General features: G+C 39.2%; 2 protein-coding genes across 2 annotated transcripts; both read left to right on the forward strand.

Moving 5' to 3' along the window:
• Nucleotides 1–189: 189 nt before the first annotated feature.
• ugl (ureidoglycolate lyase) lies at nt 190–14184 on the forward strand. The gene is made up of 15 exons (XM_062425919.1): nt 190–243; nt 3384–3512; nt 3591–3809; nt 4885–4975; nt 5106–5182; nt 6306–6416; nt 6516–6575; nt 7512–7668; nt 7920–8118; nt 9104–9182; nt 9308–9400; nt 10447–10519; nt 10595–10662; nt 11572–11696; nt 13842–14184. Exons 1-15 carry the CDS (start codon nt 238–240, stop codon nt 14011–14013), a joined length of 1659 nt encoding a protein of 552 aa, XP_062281903.1. The 5' UTR covers nt 190–237; the 3' UTR covers nt 14014–14184.
• Nucleotides 14185–19732: 5548 nt separating this feature from the next.
• Nucleotides 19733–21223, forward strand: LOC133986353 (nuclear factor 7, ovary-like). The gene has a single exon (XM_062426178.1). The coding sequence runs from the start codon at nt 19832–19834 to the stop codon at nt 21221–21223; it is 1392 nt and encodes a 463-aa protein (XP_062282162.1). The 5' UTR covers nt 19733–19831.
• The last annotated feature ends 4920 nt before the right edge of the window (nt 21224–26143 follow it).

Below are 26143 nucleotides of genomic sequence, written 5' to 3' on the forward strand. Positions count from 1 at the left end.
TAGAATCTGAGAGAGAATGGACAAAACATTCTGAGGACTGGCGGATCCAAGTTTGAGATCGCTTCCAAAAAAAATGGGCATGTAGTGTTTAAATAGCATCAAATAGAAATGTACAGAATATACACATAGGACTTTAAACCCTACATACAAACAAACATCTTCCTGTTCAAACAGTGACTAAAGTAAATTCATAACCAAAGTCCACATCTGTTGAGTGAACAGGAACCTGCCATCAGCATGTCTGTGAGTAACAAAATTATTTTTGCAGTTAAATAGACATTATGGATAGTAGAAAATACAATGTTACGGCTGATGTGGAGAAATGTGAGGAGGCATAACACTGCGTTGCATAATGGACTTTGAGCTTTGGTTTCATCAGTTTAAGTATGCTGTTATTATTGAAATGTTGTTTCTTGGACCTGGACATTTCCTGTGAATTTATCTGTGGAAACAGTCATAGGAAATTTCTTATCTTGTCTTCAGCTGCTTTATTTATAACAACAATACTGGCCAGGCTGTAGTTAGGTTAAGTTTTATTTCCTCTGCTACACACTCAAAACCAGTTGACTCCCTTTCCTGAGCAATCTGTTCCCATGCATTGTTTTTCCTATTCAACTCCAAAAGCAGGGACATATTTAGGAGACTGAAATATAGCAAAAAAGGGCTTATACTCATCCAATCAGTCAATCTAACTTCATTACACCTTTCATACAAGTCAGATGCAATTGTAAAGTGCTTTACTAGTGACTAAAACCCCACAGGATGGTAAATGAGGACAAATGCAAAAACAAACAACAATAAAAGATGGGTACTTTAGATAATAAAAGATAGATAGAATACATAAATGATTAAAGAGAATCCAAGTAATAACATAATATTGTAAAATAACATGTTAAATTACTCCCCAAAATAAATAATTGCAGTGTTCTTGAAGGGAAATAGTTAACAAGGGAGTTGGCTTGATTCTAGGCCATTAGGCTCAAAGTCAATTGTGAAAGTTACAGGAAGTCAAAAAACTGGACTCATGTGTTCTCTCCTCTTGGTTCTGGTTAATAGCCGAGCTGCAGAGTTTTGAATGAGCTGAACTACAGTAATGAAGACATCTTGAGATAAAAGCATGAATCAGTTTTTCTGCATCTTTTTAATTTATGAATGGTCACACTTCAGCTATGTTTGTAAGGTTTTTTAAAAAGGTGTTTTTGTCACATTGTTGATGTGAGACCTGAAGCTTAAATCTGAATCTAAGGTAACACCAAGACCTGTAACCTCAGATTTAATCCAGGGAGTTAATTTTCCAAATTATAGTACAGTGTTCCTCTGTTTGTTTTGGAGATGACTAAAGGATCTCAGTTTTGTCCTCGTTTAACTTTAAGAAATGATTGCCAGAAAACAAGTAGCAATGAAGTTTGGTTCAATGGAAATGTAAAGTTGTGTATCATCCACATAACTATCTTGCTCTCTGATGATGTCACCAAGTGGCAGCATGTAGAGTAAACAATGGAGCCAGGCAGTATCATTGTGGAACCCCAAAATAGTTGTCATGTTCCTCAGACACATGATCTCCAAGACTGACGTAAAACGTTCTCCTTTTGATGTATGTTTTAACCAGTTTAACACACAGACAGAGAGACCAACCCAAAATTAGATTAGATTAGATTAGATTAGATTCTTTATTGTCATTGTACCAAATTTACAGTTAAAGTTTTTTAGATGATTGATTAGGATATCATGGTCAGTCATATGGAATGCTGCACTTAGGTTTAAGAGGATAAGAACTGAGACCTTAATTTCATTAGAGTTTGGTCTGAGGTCAGTGATTATTTCAATAAGAGCAGTTTCAGTGCTGTGATCTGTTCTTGAGCCAGCTTAATATTACTCCAGGATATTGTTTTCATTTAAGAAAGGAGTTTAATTGCACTGAAATGATCTGTTCAAGTATCTTACTGAGAAATGGAAGGCTGGATATCGGCCTGTTGCTGGACCAGGCGGGGAGTTCGGGTCCTCTTAAATGATGCGAATGCGGAAGTAATTTAAAAATGCATTCTATCAAAAGGCCACCAGGGGGCGACCGTTTGGTGTCAAAAGGACTTCCGTCTCTATACAAGTCAATGGAGAATTCACCAACTTCTCACTTGATTTCTAACCTCAGTAAACGTTTTAAATATGTGTTTATGGTCTCAATCGCTAGTTTAAAGCCTTCTTCAATGCAGTATGATGTTCATTTGTGAAAGGTTGGCCTCCCTGATTTTATATTTGACGATAAAGCAGGGTATGCATTAGGGCGTGGCTACATTGTGATTGGCAGGTTGATTGGTTCACAGGTTCAGGAGGGCGCCTCTTGCTCCTACTGATTCTCATATAAGTGGAATCCGTGTTTATTTTTACCCAGCATGCACCTGAAATTTTCAAGATGGCGCTGCTCAGATCCGATACTATTCGCTTCCAAGCAGCAGTCCACAAACCAATGGGTGACGTCACGGATGTTGCGTCCATTTTATATACAGTCTAGGGGATGGACAGAGCAATACCATGTAGGTTGGGTTTTTTTTAGTAACGGTTTAACAGCAGCTCTGGAAAGGTGTCTGTTTGAAGTGACAATATTCATAATGTTCAGGACCTGACTTGAAACACTGTCAAACACCCATTTATAAAATACTATACAGTAGCTACAGGGTCAATCCATGAACTGCTACATTCAATGACAGTCTTGCAAAGCTCAGTAAATGTAATACAGATTCATTTTCCCATGTAATTGATGTTATTTTCTTATTAAGGAATAATGTAAGCTCTTCACAGTTTGATGCAGAGACCTGGGGGGGGGGGGGGGGGGGGGGGGGGTGAAGACAGTGCTGAGTAGCTGCTCAATAGTGGAAAATATTATTCTCGAATTCCCAGCATTCTCTGTAATAATCTCAGAAAAGCAATCCTTTCTTACCAGATACTGCTTTGTTATATGCAGTCATGGTTTCTTTGTATCTATTAGTGAACTGTGAGTCTAGCTTTCCTCTACCCGACACATGCTCTTGATCTCATTAACACCGTTATTGTTTAACCATGGGGAGATTCTCTCTCCTCATGGTTAATAATTACAAAATAAATTTGGGTAGTGGAGGAAAAAACAACTCTGTGTTCCCTATTTTCAGAGGAAAACTCAGACTAATGCTGCCAGTGGCCACACTCAATGTTTTTGACATTTGCTGAAAGCTGAAAGTTACAGCAAATGAGTCAGTATGTGTGAACACAGGTGATACAATGATTCTTTTGGAATTTCTGACATCTCCATCAATGAGTCCAATTAGTACCTTTCTGTGAATACAAAGACAGCCCTTAAAAACATACTTTATCATTATTCAGATATTTTGATAGAAACTTTTTGCCCACAGGGTCTAGTCAGCATGGAGCTGTCCCCCCCTCCTTCAGGCCTGGAAGCAGAGTATCAGACACTGTTCACTACTGACTCCCTCCTTTTCCTCCATGAGCTGATTTCCACATTTGATGAGGAGGTGGACCAGGTAGGACTGCTGAAAAAGATGTTTTTTTTTAAATGAACAGAGGGCGTTTTTAACTCTCTCTTACTCTTTTCTCCTCAGGTCCTGCGATTACGAGTGTCCAGAAAGGCCCAGTTGGACCTTTCAGGTGACCTGCCGAGTTTCCTGGAAAACACCACCCGTGTCAGGAGAGACCCGGCCTGGAGGGTGCTCCCCGTCCCCTCAAGGCTCCAGAGGAGACATGTGGATATTGGGGATCTGGCTCCCTGTGACACCCAGCGCTTCATTAAAGCTCTCCAGTCACCAGCACAAGGCATACAGGTATCATTTACCTGTGACCACATGATGCCAACACAAGATCTGAATATTACATAAATACTCAAATATTGAAGTCAACTCTGTTCACACAAAACACTACATGACATAATGATACCACAAGATAATAATAACTGTATTTTATTTCACTTTGCTATAAATTGTCCTGCGACTGAACGATGCCCAGGAGGAAAGTACTTTTTAAGGAGCCAAAGCATCAACAACAACAACAACCATTTAAAAATCACATCCAGACCTCTAAGAAAACCTCTGATGGGAATGATCATTTGTGTCTCATATGGTTTTTCCACAAAAAAGTTAAACTATCTCATTAAAGTCCTTAAAATGAACGTACATCTAATCCCTCTCCCTCGTTAAAAATCCAGAACCTATGAATGTTTTGACATTCTTCATTTCAAAAGCTAAACAGCTGGATACATGTCTCCTTCTTTAATGTGGCGTCCATTCTCAATGTCCAGTACCAGGCAAAAGCCCCTCATTTTTTTCAAAAGCCCAGACTCTATTTAAAAAAACCTTTTTATCAACAGTGACTTTAACCAACTGCTGACTGAATCTGAGAGATTTTATGAACAATTATTAAGAGTGAAACTTCTGAAGACATTTCAGTTGAGGCAGTGATACAGAGTGAAATTAAAAATGAACAATATTTTTTGTTTTCCTTTTAATCTAATTCCTTATTGTTATTTATTTATTTCTATATGTGTTGTTTAAAAAAAAAAAAAAAGTTAATACAGGCCAAAAAAATCTACTACTACTACTAATGTTTGCAGTAATTATACAATGCAGTAAAATTCATTTCTGCACATGTAAAAAAGTTGTTTAAAGAGCCAACAACAATATCAAAAAGAAAACACCACACTCACTCAAACAACATGTAAGATCTGGTAGCCAGGTTCTAAAGTATTGAGAGACATCATTGATTTGAGTTTTTTCCCTGGGATTTGTTGAAATATAGAATAATATCAAAATATTTAAAGCAGCATTCATTGTCTTAAGTTTTCTTCCTCTATAGACTCAGTTTGAATACCTCTTATCTCTCTTTTTTTTCCTTTTGTTGCAGGTTGACTTCGATGATGGGAACTGCCCTACATACTACAATCAGATCAAAGGCATTCATAATGTTTTTAAGGCGGTGTACAACCAGTTCCCCAGTAAGTGCTTTGCTTTACATTGATGCTCATGCGCTCACATGGACAGTAACATTTGTGTGTGAATATTTCAGGCGTGGAGCAGAGCAAATGTACCTCTATCACTCACCCACCTCTGTTCATGTATTTACAGATGTTCCGCACATATCTCAGGCTCCAGTGCTGATGCTTCGTCCCCGAGCCTGGAACATGGTGGAGCACAACATGATGGTAGGACAGTGTTTTCTCTACCTCGCTCAGTCACATTTATTTATTGAGAGCAGGCTTGGATCCATATCTTATTGGCATATATATTATATATATATGCCCATGCATGCCCGTATTAAACATAGCCCTGAGTTCTACTGGTTTCACCAAACTTAAACCTTTGGTGAAATCAAATCGTAGAAAAACAACAGTAGAACTCAGGGCTATGTTTAATAGTGAAAGTAAGAGCATTTCCACACGCACAATGCGAAGGGAACTCAAGGGATTGGGACTGAACAGCTGTGTAGCCTTAAAAAAACTACTAATCAGTAGGCTAATCGGAAAAAAAGGCTTCAATTTGCTAGGGAGCATAAAGATTGGACTCTGGAGCAATGGAAGAAGGTCATGTGGTCTGATGAGTCCAGATTTACCCTGTTCCAGAGTGATGGGCGCATCAGGGTAAGAAGAGAGGCAGATGAAGTGATGCACCCATCATGCCTAGTGCCTACTGTACAAGACTGTGGGGGCAGTGCTATGATCTGGGGTTGCTGCAGTTGGTCAGGTCTAGGTCGGCAACATTATGTGCCCAAAGAATGAGGTCAGCTGACTACCTGAATATACTGAATGACCAGGTTATTCCATCAATGGATTTTTTCTTCCCTGATGGCACGGGCATATTCCAAGATGACAATGCCAGGATTCATCGCCTACATGGTCTGAGATTTAAAGCCTGATGTGTAGGATTAAAAAATGTGACTCTAGCACCCCCTAGTGGCGGTATAAAACTATAACATGCAAACACTGCAAATGTCAAATCTTTCTTCAAACTAAATCAGAATAATGTCAATGTTGTTATAATCACATAAGGCAGGACATGGAGGCTTTATTAATGTGACACTGATTTCCCCATAGTGGCTGCTGTTATCTGTGGATTCAACTTCAACTACAACTTTATTTATATAGCATTTTAAATACAACATGGTTGATCCAAACTGCTTCACACAAAGGAAAAAATTATTACTTTTCCTATATCATTTTCTTGTAATGGCCATTATTTGTCATTATTTATAAGATGTTTTATAAGCTACATTTATATAAGTAATAAAAAACAAATGCATAAAAACATATTGTGTGTTTTTTCTGTCAGGTGGAGGGGAAGGAGGCTCCTGGTCCTCTGTTTGACTTTGGACTCCTCATGTTTCACTGTGGAAAGATGCTGTTTGAGAACAAGAGCGGACCGTTTTTCTACCTGTCAAAAGTAACACACACATACAGACACATACACACACACACAAAGTTTGTGTAATATGAATATGGACAGTATGAAGCTCTACTTTTTTTCCTCCTTGTTTTCCAGGTGGAGAGTTTTATGGAAGCCAGATTATGGAACAAAATCTTTGTCTGGACACAACAGAAGGTCTGCACATAATGCATTCAACCCTTCTTTTACATCTGGTATTAACATGTGATCTGTATCTGGAGGCATTATCTGAATAATGACATGCAATCTATGTGGCATTTACACCTGTTATCAAAGTGTGCACTGTGATTAGATCTCTATATGATATGAATAGACATGGTGCATCCCAGGTCAAAGGAATCAGTGACCTTTCAATTTACCAGCTCCAAATGCGGTCTAGCTGATCTGATTGCATTGATATTACAATGCACTCTGAGTGCCTTCCCCCCCTTCTATTGACATGTGTTGGTATAAATAGGATATAATGGTCCTTTCCTTAACCTCTTTGTGTAGATTCATCTGTTAAAATGTATCATATTTTATGAGATGATCATGTCATAAAATCCTAATCTGTAAAATATTCATATGAAAACTGTGGACTGTAAAATAAAGATATTTCACTGGAAATGATAACAGTAGAAAGTGCTAGTTATACATTACAGTTACACATAAGTTACAACACTGCAGTAAACAGTTCAAATCATGCTTTATATTGAACAGAAAGTGCAGAGAGAAATTGAGAGAAAAATGTAAAAAATCTGATTATTTGACACCAAAGCCCTGCACTGATAATTAGCACAGAGGCAATCCTGTTGTTAGCACACAGACTCCCCCTGCTGCTCATACATTGCATCTCAGACTGTTTCAAATGCATCCAACACAGCTGCAGCCACATGCAACAGAAAAAGTCAGATGTTTTTTTCTGATTCCATATCTTCTTGTCATTTTAGTTATCAGTACCTTCCATTATCCCTAATAGTAGTTGTATACAAATAATCTAAACTGTTGATTTTGGTTTCCATTTTATTATTTTTTTTCTGGGTTAACTCATAACTAACTGCCCTTTGTACGTGTGTGTGCTATATGTGAATTGGTGTGTCTGTGTGTGTCTAGCTGGGCCTTCCTCTGGGTAGCATCAAGGCGACGGTGTTAATTGAAAATGTATTAGCAGCATTTGAGATGGAGGAGATCCTCTATGAGCTGCGAGACCATTCAGCAGGACTCAACTGTGGCATCTGGGATTATTCAGCCTCCTTTGTCAATAAGTTTGGTGAGCCAAAAACCTTAATTTTCAACTGCTCCTGTCTTTCCTCTGTCTCTTTGTTTCCACTGAGCCTCTCAATCCAGTCATTGCCTCATTAAAGGACCAGGGTCACATGTACTCCATCAGATGTAGGGTATGATAAAGTATTGGTATTGTTATATAGATGAGTAGCTTTTCAATCTAACTCTACACAGTTGAAAAGGGAAAATCAGGTGAAAAGGTGAAAAGGGAAATGTCCTTCCATGTTTCTCGTCCAGGTCACCGAAGTGCCTTCTTGCTGCCAGACCGCAGTAAATATGTCAACATGGAGAAGCGTTTCCTGCGCAGCTACATGGACCTGTTGGTTCAAACGTGTCATCGGCGGGGAGCGTTGGCCACAGGAGGCATGGCTGCCCCGCTGCTGCCTCAGGACCCAAACAGTGACCCCTACAGGACAGTGTTGGCTACTGTCACCAGGCAAGAGCAGCATTGTTGGCACATATTTAGGCCTTGACTCATTAAACTGACCCAAAATCTAGAGTTCTACAGGTAGTCTGTCAAATAATACTATGGGGTCATTGAAACCAAAAGAGTCCATCCTCCTGGGAGCATTTGGTGGCAGCCTGACATTTAGATATAATATAATCCAGAGGTACTGACTATAAAGGTACTATACTGACTTTCATAGTTTACGTCAAAACTTAAACTGAATTTTCACAAATCTATAAATAATAAAATAAACCCAAGGCTCCTGTGAATCCCAAATATTGTCATATATCCTTGTTAGATCTAACCCTACCCCCCACACCAGCAGGCACAATAAAACTGTCATACTATCTTAAGTCCAAAAAACCTTCCAGAAATTAAGGTTTAATATGTGAATTCAACAACTTTTGGCATTTAAAGAGCCATGCGGTGTTGATGCTTCTTTTCCCCTTTAGATATAATCTTTAACAGTGTTGTAAATCTGTTTTATTCTTAAACAAATTAAAATTATAAATACATTTTATCGATTATCGCCCACCCAATGAAAAATCTTTTTAAAAAACTGGCCCATTATTGAACTTGACTGACGACCCCTGATATAATCTTTTGTCTTGAAGTATAGGTGCCAAAATGGAAAGGGTTCATCCTCTGTGAGTCATAAATCTAATAGTCATGTATAATCTATATGTATAGCATTTAATATTGCAGAAGTCCTGTGGTTGATCAGCTTTGTCTTAACATTATAAATGAAAACCACCAGTCTGCATGGAAGACTGAGACACTGTTTTTCAGGTGCTCGGTCTGAACCAAACCCAAAATACGCCAGTTTGTTTTGAACAAAATTCAAACAGGTTAGATGTGAAAGCACCCTGAGATGTCTTATTTTAATGTTTATTTTTTAATATTTATCTAATATACACTACATCCACACTGGTGATGCCTGTTTTCCTAACACTGTTTCTCTCCCTCTTTTTAGACTAAAGTCTCTGGAGATCAAGGCAGGTGTGGACGGTTTCATGGTGTATGACCTGAACTTGATTGAGCCCATGCAGAAAGTGAGTAGTAACAGATCATGGTCTTTATACTGTTTCCTAGAAACACAGAATGACCCCTAACATAATAATAATAATTAGTATTTCTGATCTATTATCCAGTGATAATACTCTTTTCTCTGTTGCAGCTCTTTCAACACCACACTGAAGGTGATAACCAGCTTCATCAGCTTCGAAATGATGTCACTGTGACCCCTGATGACCTGCTGTCCATGCCTGCGGTCAGTCATCCAGCAAAGACACTGTGTTACTTTATGGCACAGGAAGATGGCGCTATTTTACTTTGTGCAGATGTTAGTAGGAGGGAATGAAAATATACTTAGAAGACACAAATGAGTGACAAATTAAATGAAAAGGTGCCATTAAGTGTGTTAGTTTGGCATTGTCTGCCTCAGATTCGGGTCTTCTTGTCATAGATTCTCCAAATGGAGGATGAACTCTTTTCACGTCTTCATTTGGTGTTTTGATGATAGTGTTGGAGTGATGTCTGAAACCAGAATCTCCCATAGGTGTTAAGTCAGGTTGAGATCTGATCTCAGTATTTTCATGTCACAGAGCATGATAGGATGAAAACATGACACTGGGCTGAGTAAAATTACTGGATATGGGTCATTGATGGTTTTTGTGTTCATGTGGTTTAGTCAAATTTAAAGGGGTTAAATTTGAAAATAAATGTATGAATAACATTCTTTTTATGGACCTAGCATAAAAATGTCTAAGTGGTGTAACCATCAAACAATTTGTATACCAAATAGTTAAACTTGCTTAAAAAGAGTAAATTCTCAATAAAACACCATATCAACTAGTTTAACATGATCTTACATTATAACTTTTTATAAAAAAAAATAAAGGTAATGGAATACAATTGTTCTAAATATTACATTTAATCTGTAGAATCATGGAGATCAGGAAACATTTACATTTTTTAAATGTTAAAAGTAATTTTTTGTTTAAGTCCACTTAAATACACTGTAGGTGATAAAATATGTAATATTTATCATTCTTTTGTGGTAACACCATTTGACATTTTCAGGAGCATTCAGTCTTACTTTTGTTTTTGTTTTTAATTGTGCAAATGTCATTTCAAATGCCATAAAACCAACAAAAGTTCTAAATGTACATTTTAACAAACCTGATGCTGCTTTAAAACTATTTTTACAGATATTTTTTAAATTGCTCACCTTGCCAACACTCATTTGTCACTGACCCTGTACTGTATTAGTCCCTAATAATAAAGTGTAATTTAATCTATTTTGATGTTCCATAGGGAGGAGTCACCCTTTATGGTTTGAAATACAACATTGCAGTTGGTGTCCTCTTTATTAATGCCTGGCTATTAGGTAAGTGTATTCATTCATATGTTTGTTGAGTCTTATTGTGCAGACTGACTGTTAAAACCACACTCTGTTCCCTAGGTAAAGGTCACTTTTTCTACAGAGGCCAGGTGGAAGATTCAGCCACAGCAGAGATTTCCAGATCACAGGTGAGTTGAAGATAAAATGATCTAACATCAGCTCTCTCATCATGTGTACACCACAGAGGACTTACTTTAGACATATATCAGCTGAATCAGACTGATCAGAACATTCAAGCAAATATAAATAGGATGCCTCCTACTTCACATTCTCAGTGTTTGTGGACTAGAGACTAGAAGTTAGCTGTACATGGACAATATCATGTCTCAAAATAACAAACAAAAAGTCGTGTCTGTCATTACGTGTATCTGAGACATCACCACATTGAATTTGGCATGTTGGATTTGATCAAGTACAAAATGTGTTTTAAAGATATTGCAATTAATATCAAATTAGCCTCACCTACAAGACATTTGAAATGAACAATAGCATATATAAAAAAAAAAAATTACAATTACATGTTATTATTAGCAAAATGCTGAGAAATCTGTCTGGATAGAAATGTACCTAAATCTAAACACACAGATGTTGTTTAACATAAGATTCCAGTTTAGGGATCATGTTTAAGGATAATGATGCTTAAAAAATTACCAGAAGTTTTTTTTGTTTTTTTTGTTTTGGTCCATGGCTCAATTTCTGTCAAATGTACTTAGACATCTGGTGACATGCAAAGACAATCCATCACAAACAGAGACGAACAGGACAGGAAACACGACATATTTGATGAAAGAAAAACTTATTTCTTACCATTTCATCACAGTTGGGTAACAGTGATATTTCCTCTACCTTCACAAGAGAGCAGATTATCAATTCCATTTGTATTCATCTTCTTCCAGAATCAGTTTGTGGTTGGTATTTTTTTTACCATCAATCAAGCTTATATTGTAAACACTTGTTTTTCAAATGCAAAAAATCAAAGTTTATCATTGAGTGTAAACATAAGGGGAAAGCAAAAGTGTGTGTACGTGTGTTTTCAGGTGTGGCAGTGGATCCGCCATCAGACTCAGCTGGAGGATGACAGCAGGGTGGTGAGCAGGAAGCTGGTGACTGACTTCACAAAGGAGGTGATGATGGAGCTCAGCACTCTCTGTCAGTCCGTTAGGTAAGCAGACTCTCCAGGAGACCTTAGAAACAACCTGTTGAGCAATGAGGGTGTGTGTGTCTGACTTATCTTAGTATTCATTTGGTCCAAGAGCTCTATCTGGTGAAACTCTCAGAGAGGCAATTAAGGGGTCAATGGTAACCCTTTGATAGCTGCCTGGTGGTTGCCACAAACCGATGTCCCACTTACTTTGCATAACTCACGGAGCAAAGTTTTCATGAGGACTGATCCAAAGAAAACAGATCTCTATGAGCTCTGTGTTAAATTAATAGTTCAACTTTCAGGGAAACACACTTGTTGGCTTTCTCTCTGAGAGTTAGATGAGTAGATTGATACCACTCTAGTGCATGAGTACAGGGTTATTTTACTCACCCAAGTGCAATGATAAGAGCAAGGTGGTAGCATGGACTGTGTGGGCGTATCCATGAGTAACTGCTATTTTGGTCCGTATACAGTATGTGCAGCAGCACAAAGTACAAACTGGCTGGGCGATGGTGAATATAGATCAGTGGGTGTGGTGATTGTTAAATAATCTTTCAGCCAGTCACATGATTGCTGTCATAGCTCTGAAGCAGCTGAGCCAACAGCCTAACCCTGACCCTGACCCTGACCCTGACCCTAACCCTAACCCAACACATGGAAAGCTTCTCTTCAGGAAATGTCTGGAATGTTAAGGGTAAAAAAATACATTGGTGTGCATAGGATTGCATCAATGCTATTTTAGTCATAATGTTAAAGTATCTCACCTTTGACACTGTCATATAGTTTACTAAGTAATGTTAAACAACAGCATTTGTACTGCAATGTGTTTCATGGATAAAACATGAAACAATAACTTGCCAAAAAAGAAAGTTTAAAAAAGAGTCTGATGAGCTGCTAACTTGACGTCTCCTTCATAAACATGCAGAATGTCAAGTTATGACCGAGCAGCTTGATGTATGTAGAGGTGTGTGTGTGGTTATTCTGTATTAATGAGGGTAAACACAGTGAATGTGTGTGTGTAACTGTGCTGCATTCTGGTGCACACTTTTCTAATATGAGGCTGCAGATTTATCAATAAATCAGCCGTGCTGCCTTCAGGTGCTGCAGGGATTTAATGAACTGAAGGAGAAACTTTTCATACAGTATAAAGCAGCTGTGGACCGCAGAATAACCCACATTCATTGTGTTTGACTGAAGTCAGTTATGTATATTTCAAGCATGAATCTGTTATGTCAGCCTTTTTACAGCAAATATAGTTAAGCAGCTTGCTCTGGTCATTGTGCCTCTGTGAACATTTCTCCCTCAACTTCACTAAAACAAGCTAAATGAGCAGACTTACAGTATACTATTTCTTTAAAAGTTGAGCCAAAATCTTCATTGTATCACCTACTTGTGTTCGGTGATTTTAATGATTAACTGCAATGATATTAATATTGATACCAAACATTTTTGTATCTTTGTTATCATCACCTTATGGCAAATTTGAAACTGTTCTTCAACAACAACTGGATACAAAAAGGTCTGTGGTGTTAATAAAACCAATGAGAAGATGTGCTTTTTCTTGTTTAGTCATTTTTCATGTGGACATTTCAGTGAATAGGATTAGTAGGAATGAGTTTTATACTCATTGGACCGTTAAAATTGGATACACATGAAGTTGTGACAGAAACAAAAATGTAAATGTGTGTTTATACTGAAAACTTAGTTTAGTTTAGTTTGTACAAGTTAAAATATATACAAAAAATGACAGATAATGAAAGATAATACACAGTGCAGGGAGAGGCAGATTATTTAACCTCCACCTAAAGAAATGTTAAAATTACACAATTTTACAGAAAATAATATAAACACATAAAAGTGAGAACAAACCAAATAATTATGATATATAATGAAAACGATAAAAAAAATAAAAACTGAAAAAATGAGTGTGTGTGTGTGTGCATGTGTCTGTGAAGGAAACATTGGCCTCAGCATTTGTACATGATAAATGAAAACTATGAGTAAAACAATACATTGAGATAAACAGTTACAAAACAGCAGTTAAATAATCCTTTAAACCTCTTATTTTTAAACTTCATTCATAGGACAGAACAACCCAAAGTCTAATCATAGTGTGTGAGATACTGTAAAGCCTGATTGAAAGTGTCTCTCTGTCTCCTTCAGGGATAAACAGAGGTTACACACAGCAGCAGACATGTTCCTGGAGGTGGTCCTGAAGAGAGATTTCCCAGAGTTCATCACCACTTACCTGAATCAGGACCACACCTTCCTCTGCTCCCACACCACTGGACAGGTGGAGGCTCTGAACACAAACACACACCGAGCCAAACTGTGAAGACAGCTTCATGTTCTCTGCTCCACTGCTTCTAAATATGAAGACACACACTAGCTCAACTCACTGACTGAGAGACCGGAAGGTGCTGACTCAGGATTTGCAACATGTAGAATGGCTTCTTTCCCACTCTGATCAACAGGACAGTTTAATAAATCTAACGTGTTCTACATATATCATGTGTCTTTATTTTATTCTTTTGAAGTCGGTTACATGGGACCTACACCTCTGCTTTCCATCAGGGTCAAACACAAGAGGAGCAGACAAGTGAATCAAAGTGAAGTCTTGGATATTTGTGGGTCATACAAAGCACGACTCTGACATCTGCAGCAAATAAACAATATAATATAATAATAATAATACAAATTTAACAACATCACTTTGGGCTTTTAGAGTTTGCAATGGACACTTTCTGAACATTTACATTATTGGTTGCAGCCATGCATGAAAGAGTGGTTCAGTCTATGTGGTCACTTCCTTTAACCCCTTACATACTGTTACAAATTTGACCCATTTGTACTTTTGAGAGCAGTAAAAACACCTTAAACACCTTTTTCATTTAGCCTGAAATGTGATGACTTCTACTAATGTGACCCAAAATATACAAACATTGGGAACATTTTAACTTTTTAAAAACATTTGTGTAACTTAGTATAATAATAAATCTTTATTTATATAGCACCAGATCACAACCAAAGTCATCTCAAGGCACCTTACATATAGAGCAGGTCAAGACCGTACTCTTTACTCATTAATAATAAGCAGTTTAAATAGTGCTTTTCTTACAATGTTACAAAGTGCTTTACAGAAGGAAATAAAACCACACGAGACAGATAAAAAAAATAAGGCAACAATCAGGACAGAGGCATTTCCAAAAGGATTAGCTCATTATCAAACAGCTGAAGCTTGTCAAGGGCTTGATAACAAGTTAATTATTAGAATCAGGTGTGTTATAGTGGGGAGACACGTAAAACATGCAGGGCAGTAGCTCTCCAGGAGCAGGGTTGGTGACCACTGGTATACACCCTGTATACAGCTGTGTCATACTGTGTTCAAGTCATACCAAAGTAATATAATTACCAGTTTCTTACTTGTTAAAAGGCTTCATGTGTTAGGGTGGACTAAGTACATGACACAGAGACATGGGAAAATTAGAAGAGTGTATTTACAAAATGTAATGTGTTGGGATGGGGGAAAGTCCGGGGAGTCACCAGAGAAAACACAAGAGGGATGAGTGAAATCTGGTGGTGATCGAATTCAGTGAAGACGAAGACTCTGGTGGATAGCGGAAAACTTCTCCGGTTGCTGGCAGACAGTAATGGCAAGCAAATGATCCAGGGCACAAGAAAGGAAAGGAAAGTCAATGCATCATATAACACATACACAAGAAACAAGATTAAATTGGCCAAGAGCTACAATACCACTGTGGCAAGTACAAAAATCTGTCGATGAGTGGTTGAAGATCCGGGGTTTATACAGTATACACTGTAGCTTGATGAGTAGATGAGAAGCAGGTGAGTATGATTTACAGGGATTGGAATGTGACACAGGTCATGGAGGCAGGAGAAGCATCCGCCCACACCAGCAGCCTGACACATGACACACAGAGACTGACAAGGACACAGAAAGATAAGGGAAGGAAACACAAGAAAACACTAGGAAATGTCAGATGTGGAGGGAGCATCCATGACATCATGTCAACAGCAATGTTGTATTAACACTGAAAATTGATCCTGACACACTTACGGTTTTAGAAAAAACAGGACAGAGGGTGAAGGTAACTTTCTAGAGGAGGGAGTGGAACCTCACCACACATTTTATTAATGCTCTTTCTTTAATGATTAAACCAAGGTACAGCCCAACAAAGCTCCACTCTTTCACATCACCCAAAACATACAAACCTTCACTGTAGAAACACACATTGACACACACAGACAGAAGAAACAGCGATTTCCACTGAAGGAGGACATCAAAAGGAGGGAATACTGATATACGGGATTACTGGAATACTGGAGTACTGCCACTTCTACCACCTACTAACTTCACACATTGAATGCAGTTTTAGAAAAAACTAAAACAACTTTCTAGAGGAGGGAGTGGAACCTCACCACACTGAGCTTTTTGAGCTGTCTGACTGTTGAGAGGTTTGTTTTACTCACAGACGATCATGGCTTCCTGTTCAGAGGAGGATCTGTGCTGTTCCATCTGCCATGACATCTTTAAAGATCCTGTCCTCCTGTCATGTAGCCACAGCTTCTGTAAAGCCTGTCTGCACAGCTGGTGGACAGACAAACAAACTCAAGAGTGTCCGCTCTGTAAGTCGTCTTCAAAGTTTGAACCAGCTTGTAACTTGGTGTTTAAGAATCTGCATGAGGCCTTCTTACTGAAGAGAGATCAGAGAGCTTCATCAGGGTCTGAGGCTCTCTGCAGTCTTCACTCTGAGAAACTCAAACTGTTCTGTCTGGATCATCAGCAGCCAGCGTGTCTCGTCTGCAGAGACTCTAATATACACACTAACCACACATTCAGACCCACTGATGAAGCTGCAAAAGGTCTCAGGGAGGAACTCCAGAAATCCCTGAAACCATTAAAAAAGAAACTGAAGCTCTTTACTAAATTTCAACAAGACTGGAATCAAACAGCAAAACACATCAAGGTCCAGGCTCAAAACACAGAGAGGCAGATTAAGAAGCAATTTAAGAAGCTCCACCAGTTTCTAGAAGAGGAAGAGGAAGCCAGGATGGCTGTTCTGAGGGAGGAAGAGGAGCAGAAGACTCAGATGATGAAACAGAAGATGAAGACCCTGAGCAGAGAGATAGAACCTCTTTCAGACACAGTCAGAGCCACAAAGGAGCAGCTGAGAGCTGCAGACGTCTCCTTCCTGAACAACTACAAGGCTGCAGTGGAAAGAGTCCAGCAGCACCCCCTGCTGGATGATCCACAGCTGCTTTCTGGAGCTCTGATAGATGAGGCCAAACACCTGGGCAACCTGACCTTCAACATTTGGAACAAGATGAAAAAGATCATTTCCTACACTCCTATGGTTCTGGATCCAAACACTGCTGGATCACGACTAATCCTGTCTGATGATCTGACCAGTGTGAAAGCTGGAGAGAGACAGCAGCTTCCTGAAAATCCAGAGAGATTTGATGGCTACTACTACCCCCACTCTGTCATAACCTCTGAGGGCTTCAACTCAGGGACTCACAGCTGGGATGTTGTAGTTGGAAAGAACACAGAGTGGGACGTGGGTGTGTTAGAGGAGTCTGTCCAGAGGAAGGAAGACGTAGACTCTGTCTTAAGGAGTATACATTTTTATAATGATGAATACACAGCATGCTCCCCATCAAACTATGATGATCTCACACTAAGTATAAATCCTAAGAGGATCAGAGTGCATCTGGACTGGGACAGAGGAAAACTGTCATTCTCTGATCCTGACACAAACACACACATATACACATTCATACACACTTTCACTGACAAGCTGTTTCCATACATTTGGACTGAAGATACACATCCTCTGAGGATACTACCAGTGTAAGCCTCTGTGACAGTGAGGTAGAGATTGTTGGCAAGTCACATCAGCTGTTTGTTCAGAGGCAAAAAAAAATGAAGCTTTCAAAGAAAAGAACACCATGCCTATTGTGAAACATAGAGGAGGCTTGGTTACGTTTTGGGGCTGCTTTGCTGCATCTGGCATTGGGTACCTTAAATCAGTGCAGAGATGAGATTTTAGAAATTTCAAGACTATCAAGGCATTCCTGAGAGAAATGTACTTTCCAGTTTTAGAAAGCTCCATCTCAGTCGCAGGTCATGGGTCCTGCAACAGGATAATGACCCAAAACACACAGCCAAAGGCACCCAAGATTTTAAGAACAAAACATTGGACTTTAATGAAGTGGCCTTTAATGAGTCTTGATCTGAATCCTATCGAACATATATGTAAAGAGCGAACAGTCTGGAAAAGGCCCCCTTTAAACCTGAGACAGCTGGAGCATTTTACTCAGGAAGAGTGGACCAAACTACCTACAGACAGGTGCAGAAGTCTCACTGAGGGCTACAGAAATCACTTTTTTTGCAGTGACTGCCTCTAAAGGTTGTACAACAAAATATTAGGTCAAAGGTCCCATAAGTTTTGACCATCTTCATTTGCTTTATTATTTAAAAGATTCTTTTGAATAAAAAAAAATCAAAAGCAATATCTGATATTTATAAAATATGTAATAAACCATGATGGCTGTCAATTACTTGTGCCAGTGTCAAGTTATTTCAGAGAAAATGTGGGTTTTCCATTTTCGTGGAAGGGTACCAACAAATTTGTCCACGTGTGTAAAAGGATGTATGACATTTTGAAGATCAGCAAAATATTTTTTTTGAAAGCAACTCATTTTTAGAAATTATCTTCAACTGGAAGAAACATGAAACATGTTTTTGACTTGATTGTCAAATAAGAGGTTGGCATCAAATATTACCCTGAGATTCCTTGCAGCCTTGTAATATTTCTTGAAAGCTCACCAAGGTTTGCAGCAAAAGAGCTCATAAAATTCGGGGGACCAAACATTATGACCTCAGACTTGTAGTCATTAAATCTAAGAACATTTTGAGACATGCAGGATTTAATATCAGCGAGGCAAGATTTTAGTTTACCTAGGCTGCTCAGATCTGAGGGTTTTAATGGAAGGTATAACTGTGTGTCATCAGCATAAAAGTTATACAATACATCATGACTCTGTATGAATTGGCAGCATGGGGCAGCATGAATAAGGAAAACAAAAGGGGGCCTAGAACTCAGCCTTGAGGAACCCCACAATTCAGCAGAGTCTTTGTGGAGGTGTAATTACCCAGGGCGACAGAGAAAGTTCTATAAAGGAGGTAAGTTTGTAATAATCTGAGAGCCATGCCCTTGATGCCAACCCAAGTCTCCAGGCGACCAAGGAGGATACTGTGGTCAACTGTGTCAAAAGTGGCACTTAAATCTAAAATGACTAAAATTGAGCAGTTACCTCTGTCTGCAGCTAAAAGTAGGTAATTAATTACCTCAACATGAACGGGCTCTAAAACCAGACCCAAATTAGTTAAAAACACTATTGCCATTTATAAAATAAATCAATTGAGTAGAAATTACTTTCTTTTGGAAAGACAGTTTGGAGATAGGTCTGTAGTTGCATTAGAACAGAAGGTCCAATTTTTTTTTAAACAAAGGATGGACAATGACATACTTAAAACTAACAGGAAAAGAACAAAAGAAAAGAAATGAGATCAAACCAGAACCTGGAGGAAAATAAAAATCTTATAATTCATATTTACTCTGGAAAACCAGAGAAATGTAAAGTGTGTCCGTAATTAAGAAAAAAACGTGCAAAATCTCAACTGTGGATGATTTCATTTATCTGTTGAAGAAGATCACTATTCCTCCATGTTACTTTAACACACTGTATTAACGCTTTAATGATTAAGCAATATTATCTCTGTTGGACTTTAAACCCAGATACAACCCAATAAAGCTCCACCCTTTGACATCACCCAACAGATACAAACCAGGAAACAGTCTGTCTTCTTTACTGTGGAAACACACACTGACACACACACAGAAGAAACACAACGTTTTCCACTGAGTGAGGACAGCGACAGGAGGGAATACTGGAATACTGGAATACTGCCACTTCAACCACTTACTGACTGCACACACTGAATGCAGTTTTAGAGAAAACAGGACTGAAAGTGAAAGTAACTTTTTAGAGGAAGGAATGAAACCCCACCACACTGAGCTGTTTGAGCTGTCTGACTGTTGAGAGGTTTGTTTTACTCACAAAGGATTATGGCTTCCTGTTCAGAGGAGGATCTCTGCTGTTCCATCTGCCATGACATCTTTAAAGATCCTGTCCTCCTGTCATGTAGCCACAGCTTCTGTAAAGCCTGTCTGCACAGCTGGTGGAAAGACAAACAAACTCAGGAGTGTCCGCTCTGTAAGACGTCTTCAAAGTTTGAACCAGCTTGTAACTTGGTGTTAAAGAACCTGTGTGAGGCCTTCTTACTGAAGAGAGATCAGAGAGCTTCATCAGGGTCTGAGGCTCTCTGCAATCAGCACTTTGAGAATCTCAGACTGTTCTGTCTGGATCATCAGCAGCCAGCGTGTCTCGTCTGCAGAGACTCTAAAATACACACTAACCACACATTCAGACCCATCGATGAAGTTGTAAAAGATCTAAAGGAGGAACTCCAGAAATCCCTGAGACCTGTAAAAGAAAAACTGAAGCTCTTTAATAAAGTTCAACAAGACTGGACTCAAACAGCAGAACACATCAAGGTCCAGGCTCAAAACACACAGAGGCAGATTAAGGAGCAGTTTAAGAAGCTCCACCAGTTTCTAGAAGAGGAAGAGGAAGCCAGGATGGCTGCTCTGAGGGAGGAAGAGGAAAAGAAGAGTTGCATGATGAAGGAGAAGATGGAGGCTCTGAGCAGAGAGATAGAACTTCTTTCAGACACAGTAAGAGCCACAGAGGAGCAGCTGAGAGCCGCAGACGTCTCCTTCCTGAACAACTACAAGGCTGTAGTGGAAAGAGTCCAGCAGCACCCCCTGCTGGATGATCCACAGCTGCTCTCAGGAGCTCTGATAGATGAGGCCAAACATCTGGGCAACCTGACCTTCAACATCTGGAACAAGATGAAGGAGATGGTTTCCTACACTCCTGTGATTCTGGATCCAAACACTGCTGGATCAGAATTGATCCTGTCTGATGATCTGACCAGTGTGAGAGCTGGAGAGGAACAGCAGCTTCCTGACAATCCAGATAGATTTGCCAGACCCTGCTCTGTTCAAACCTCTGAGGGCTACAACTCAGGGACACACAGCTGGGATGTTGAAGTTGGAGAGAACACATGGTGGGAAGTGGGTGTGTTAGAGGAGTCTGTCCAGAGGAAGGAAGACATAGTCTCTGGATTATGGAGTATAGAGTTTTTTGTTTATAAATACAAAGCATTCTCCTCATCAGAGGAAGGCACTGATGTCCCACTAAGTAGAAATCCTCAGAGGATCAGAGTGCATCTGGACTGGGACAGAGGAAAACTGTCATTCTCTGATCCTGACACCAACACACACATACACACCTTCACACACACTTTCACTGATAAGATGTTTCCATATATTTGTACTGCAGATACAAATCCTCTTAAAATACTACCAGTGAAAATCTCTGTGACATTGAAGTAGAGATGACCACGACGACAATGACGACGATAATGACAACAATGACGAGGACGACGAGGACGACGAGGATGATGATGATATGTTATTTTAAAAAAGATGAGAGTTGAGATCAGGATCAGTTTAAATCAATTAATGTGTTCCCTCTTTTACGTCTTGTTTTATCCAGCAGATACTTTGTTTTATGTGTGAAGCTTCTGTTCTGTGTTTGTTTTTTACAAACAATAATTCCTACAGATTCAATAGTGCCTTTGCACTGTTAGTGCTCGGGCCCTAATAAATAAAACATCATCAACCTAAAAAAACAAAAAGCAGAAACCCACGCATACACAAAAAAAAACCTCATTTTCTCCTCCTATTCTAACAAATGGTAATCTATACAATCTAGAGTTACATACATCCAATCTATGTAAAATCACCTGATCATCTGTTAAATCTAAATCTTTAGCATAATTAATGAAGGGCCTCCATATACTCTCAAAACATGTTGTTAGGCCTTTAATATATCAGTTCTTCTTTTCTAATGGAATGCCAGATAACAACTGTCTTGTCAACTGAGTAATACTTGGTTTATGAATGTTTTTCAATAATGTTTCTCTGGATATAAGCCCAATAGAAAAAGTTTCGGATCCAGTAGGATTTGTTTTGAAATTATTTTTTCAATTGTAACTGTTCCCTCATCCCAGAAGGTTTTAATGGCTCTACATTGCCAAATACAGGGAACAAATGTTCCTGTGGTTTCTGTACACTTGGTACACATGTCTGGTATGTTTTTATTATAATGATATAGATCCACCTGTGTCACATATGCCTGCATTAACCATTTATACTGTATTAGTTTTACTTGTGTGTTTATCGATATTCTGTTAGCATTAGCACAAGCTCTTTTCCAATCTTCACTCGAAATTTCAATTTGCAGATTTTCCTTCCAAGCATTCGATTTGTACTGTGAATTTTCTGGCAAGCAAGATGTCAATAAATTGTAAAACCTTGATATAATACCCTTTCTGAAACTGTCCTTAACCATTATGTTCTCCAGCGTTGAGTGTAGGGATCTGGTAAGTGTATTATTCTGATTTACTTTGACAAAGTTTCTAACCTGAAGGTATTTGAAGAAATGTTTTCTATGAAGGTTAAACTTAGACCTCAACTGTTCAAAAGACACCATGATATCAGAATATGGATGATAAAGATCTTCAATAGACTTAAGTCCTTTGGAGTACCATAATTTCAATGTAGCATCTGCTCTTCCTGGTACAAAGAATTGGTTGCTCCATATTGGGCTATATTGTGATAATGAATGTGATTCTTTTAAATATTTTTTGACCTCATACCATATCTTTAACATGTGTTTTACAATTGGGCAAGCCAGGACTGCATTTGACCAGCCTCTAGTTATGCTACTGTTGGTGTAGGATGCAAGGGGACTTCCCATGATGCACTGACGTCCTCCCCCACATGGTGCTTTCAAGGCATACCAAAGAAACGTTTTTCAGTTTCTCACTGATAAACAAGTTTTATGTCCACAGCAAAATTGTAATAAGAGTGAAAACTGATCATTTTTGTGGATGTGAAATGACATCAAACCAGAGCCTGGAGGAAAATAAAAACAATCTTATAATTCATGTTTACTTTGGAAAACCAGAGAAATGTAAAGTGTGTCTGTAATGAATAACATGAAAAATCTCAGCCCTGGATGATTTCATTTATCAGTTGAAGAACTCAGTATTCCTCCATGTTACTTTAACACACTGTATTGATGCTCTTTCTTTAAGGCTTAAACCCAGATACAGCCCAACTAAGCTCCACTTTTTCACATTCTCCACAAGACACAAACCAGGAAACAGTCTGTTTTCTTCACTGTGGAAACACACACCGACACACACACAGAAGAAACACAGGGATTTCCACTGAGTGAGGACAGCAACAGGAGGGAATACTGGAATACTGGAATACTGCCACTTCAACCACTTACTGACTGCACACACTGAATGCAGTTTTAGAAAAAAAAACTGACTGATGGTGTTCAGTAACTTTCTAGAGGAGAGAGAGCTGGTGGACAGTGAAACAAACTCAGGAGTGTCCGCTCTGTAAGACGTCTTCAAAGTTTGCTCTCTGCAATCTGAACTTTGAGAATCTCAAATTGTTCTGTCTGGATCATCAGCAGCCAGTGTGTCTCGTCTGCAGAGACTCTAAAATACACACTAACCACACATTCAGACTCCCAACTTGGTGGGGATTATATTTGTTTAGTGGTCAAGTGTGATCATTGAGATAGGTGATGCTAACTGATATTGTTTTATTTTAAATCTTGCAATTTGATTTAGGATACCTGGACACTGATCATTAAAAACTTTTATAAAGCATTAAAAAGAAAGACCACATGAGAGTACTAAATCCAACATATGACCCTTAGAATGTGTGTTAACAGGTTGAGTTAATGAATGATGTAGAACCATTATATAGTGCGATTGTAAAAGTGTATTCTCCATACACAATCATAGAACATAAAAATAAACTCTCTCTGTTCTCTGAAAGCTTTACTAAGGATTGATCACACATGTATCTGTGACTTATGAGGTATTAAGGAAGGATTTGTTGTGCAGACATTTGGTACATAGATGAAATATGAAGAGATACTCTGAAGGGTCACAATATGAACAGTATGTGAGGGTTACACTGGTGCATCCATGGTTCAGAAGGCTCAATGGTTAAAGTCCTGTTTATTGGTTGCAACATCAACAGGTACTTCTCTGGAGAAACAAGGAGACAAAACAATATGACATCAGCTTTAGTAAGTAATGATACTGTAAGTCACCCTCAATGATTCAAACTATCTACTGATGTGATATTTTCTACATGCATTTGACCTTAATGCTCCTTCTTTAATGACTGAAAAACATTGTCTCTGTTGGACTTTAAACCCAGATACAGCCCAATAAAGCTCCACCCTTTCACATCACCCAACAGATAAAAAACCAAGAAACGGTCTGTCTTCTTCACTGTGGAAACACACAGCAACACACTCACACACGAAACAACGTTTTCCACGTAGTGAGAACAGCAACACGAGGGAAGACTGGAATACTGGAATACTGTCACTTCGACCACTTACTGACTGCACACACTGAATGCAGTTTTAGAGAAAACAGGACTGAAGGTGAAAGTAACTTTTTAGAGGAGAGAGAGGAACCTCACCACACTGAGCTGTTTGAGCTGTCTGACTGTTGAGAGGTTTGTTTTACTCACAGAGGATCATGGCTTCCTGTTCAGAGGAGGATCTGTGCTGTTCCATCTGCCATGACATCTTTAAAGATCCTGTCCTCCTGTCATGTAGCCACAGCTTCTGTAAAGCCTGTCTGCACAGCTGGTGGACAGACAAACAAACTCAGGAGTGTCCGCTCTGTAAGACGTCTTCAAAGTTTGAACCAGCTTGTAACTTGGTGTTAAAGAACCTGTGTGAGGCCTTCTTACTGAAGAGAGATCAGAGAGCTTCATCAGGGTCTGAGGCTCTCTGCAATCTTCACTCTGAGAAACTCAGACTGTTCTGTCTGGATCATCAGCAGCCAGCGTGTCTCGTCTGCAGAGACTCTAAAATACACACCAACCACACATTCAGACCCATCGATGAAGTTGTAAAAGATCTAAAGGAGGAACTCCAGAAATCCCTGAGACCTTTAAGAGGAAAACTGAACCTTCGTAAAAGGTTTCAACAAAACTGGAATCAAACAGCAAAACACATCAAGGTCCAGGCTCAAAACACACAGAGGCAGATTAAGGAGCAGTTTAAGAAGCTCCACCAGTTTCTAGAAGAGGAAGAGGAGGCCAGGATGGCTGCTCTGAGGGAGGAAGAGGAGCAGAAGAGTCAGATGATGAAAGAGAAGATGGAGACCCTGAGCAGAGAGATAGAACCTCTTTCAGACACAGTCAGAGCCACAAAGGAGCAGCTGAGAGCTGCAGACGTCTCCTTCCTGAACAACTACAAGGCTGCAGTGGAAAGAGTCCAGCAGCACCCCCTGCCGGATGATCCACAGCTGCTCTCAGGAGCTCTGATAGATGAGGCCAAACATCTGGGCAACCTGACCTTCAACATCTGGAACAAGATGAAGGAGATGGTTTCCTACACTCCTGTGATTCTGGATCCAAACACTGCTAGTTCAGATCTGATTCTATCTGATGATCTGACCAGTGTGAGAGCTGGAGAAAAAGGGGTGCTTCCTGACAATCCAGAGAGATGTGCCTATTGTTACTACCATCCCCACTCTGTTCTAACTTCTGTGGGCTTCAACTCAGGGACTCACAGCTGGGATGTTGAAGTTGGAGACAACACATCATGGGACCTGGGTGTGTTTGAGGAGTCTGCCCAGAGGAAGGAAAAAATTATCTGTGGATCATGGAAAATATATTTTCATTTGAATGAATACACAGCATGGTCCCCATCATACAAAAGCACTCATCTCCCACTAATGGTAAATCCTCAGAGGATCAGAGTGCATCTGGACTGGGAAAGAGGAAAACTGTCATTCTCTGATCCTGATACCAACACACACATACACACCTTCACACACACTTTCACTGACAAGCTGTTTCCATACATGTGTACTGCAGATACACATCCTCTGAAAATACTACCAATGAAAGTCTTTGTGACAGTGAGGTAGTGATGATGATGATGACGATGATGATGTGTCTCTGAGATTTATGCATCATCTCAATACAATAAAGGTGAATGGGATTTCATAAGTGTGTTAGTGTTACTGTGTGCTGCATGTATGGAGCCTGAAAACAGGCTGTTTTACCCCTACCCGGTGCAGGCCTTCATTACTCAAACTAGTGATGTGATCCCATATGATAACCCAACTGTCACCTTCTCACACGAGATATGACAAGCCTCGCATAAAACTATGGGCTTAAATCCTAATTTTA

Source organism: Scomber scombrus, chromosome 9 (genome assembly GCF_963691925.1).
Source record: "Scomber scombrus chromosome 9, fScoSco1.1, whole genome shotgun sequence".
In the NCBI taxonomy this organism is placed as follows: Eukaryota; Metazoa; Chordata; class Actinopteri; order Scombriformes; family Scombridae; genus Scomber; species Scomber scombrus.

Excerpts from the sequence above, each read along its gene's own strand:
- ugl (XM_062425919.1), top strand. Across the intron at positions 8,119-9,103 it reads GTGTTGGCTACTGTCACCAG|ACTAAAGTCTCTGGAGATCA; the intron begins GCAAGAGCAGCA and ends CCCTCTTTTTAG. Across the intron at positions 9,401-10,446 it reads ACCTGCTGTCCATGCCTGCG|GGAGGAGTCACCCTTTATGG; the intron begins GTCAGTCATCCA and ends GATGTTCCATAG.
- LOC133986353 (XM_062426178.1), top strand. The coding sequence starts at position 19,832 with ATGGCTTCCTGTTCAGAGGAGGATCTCTGCTGTTCCATCTGCCATGAC.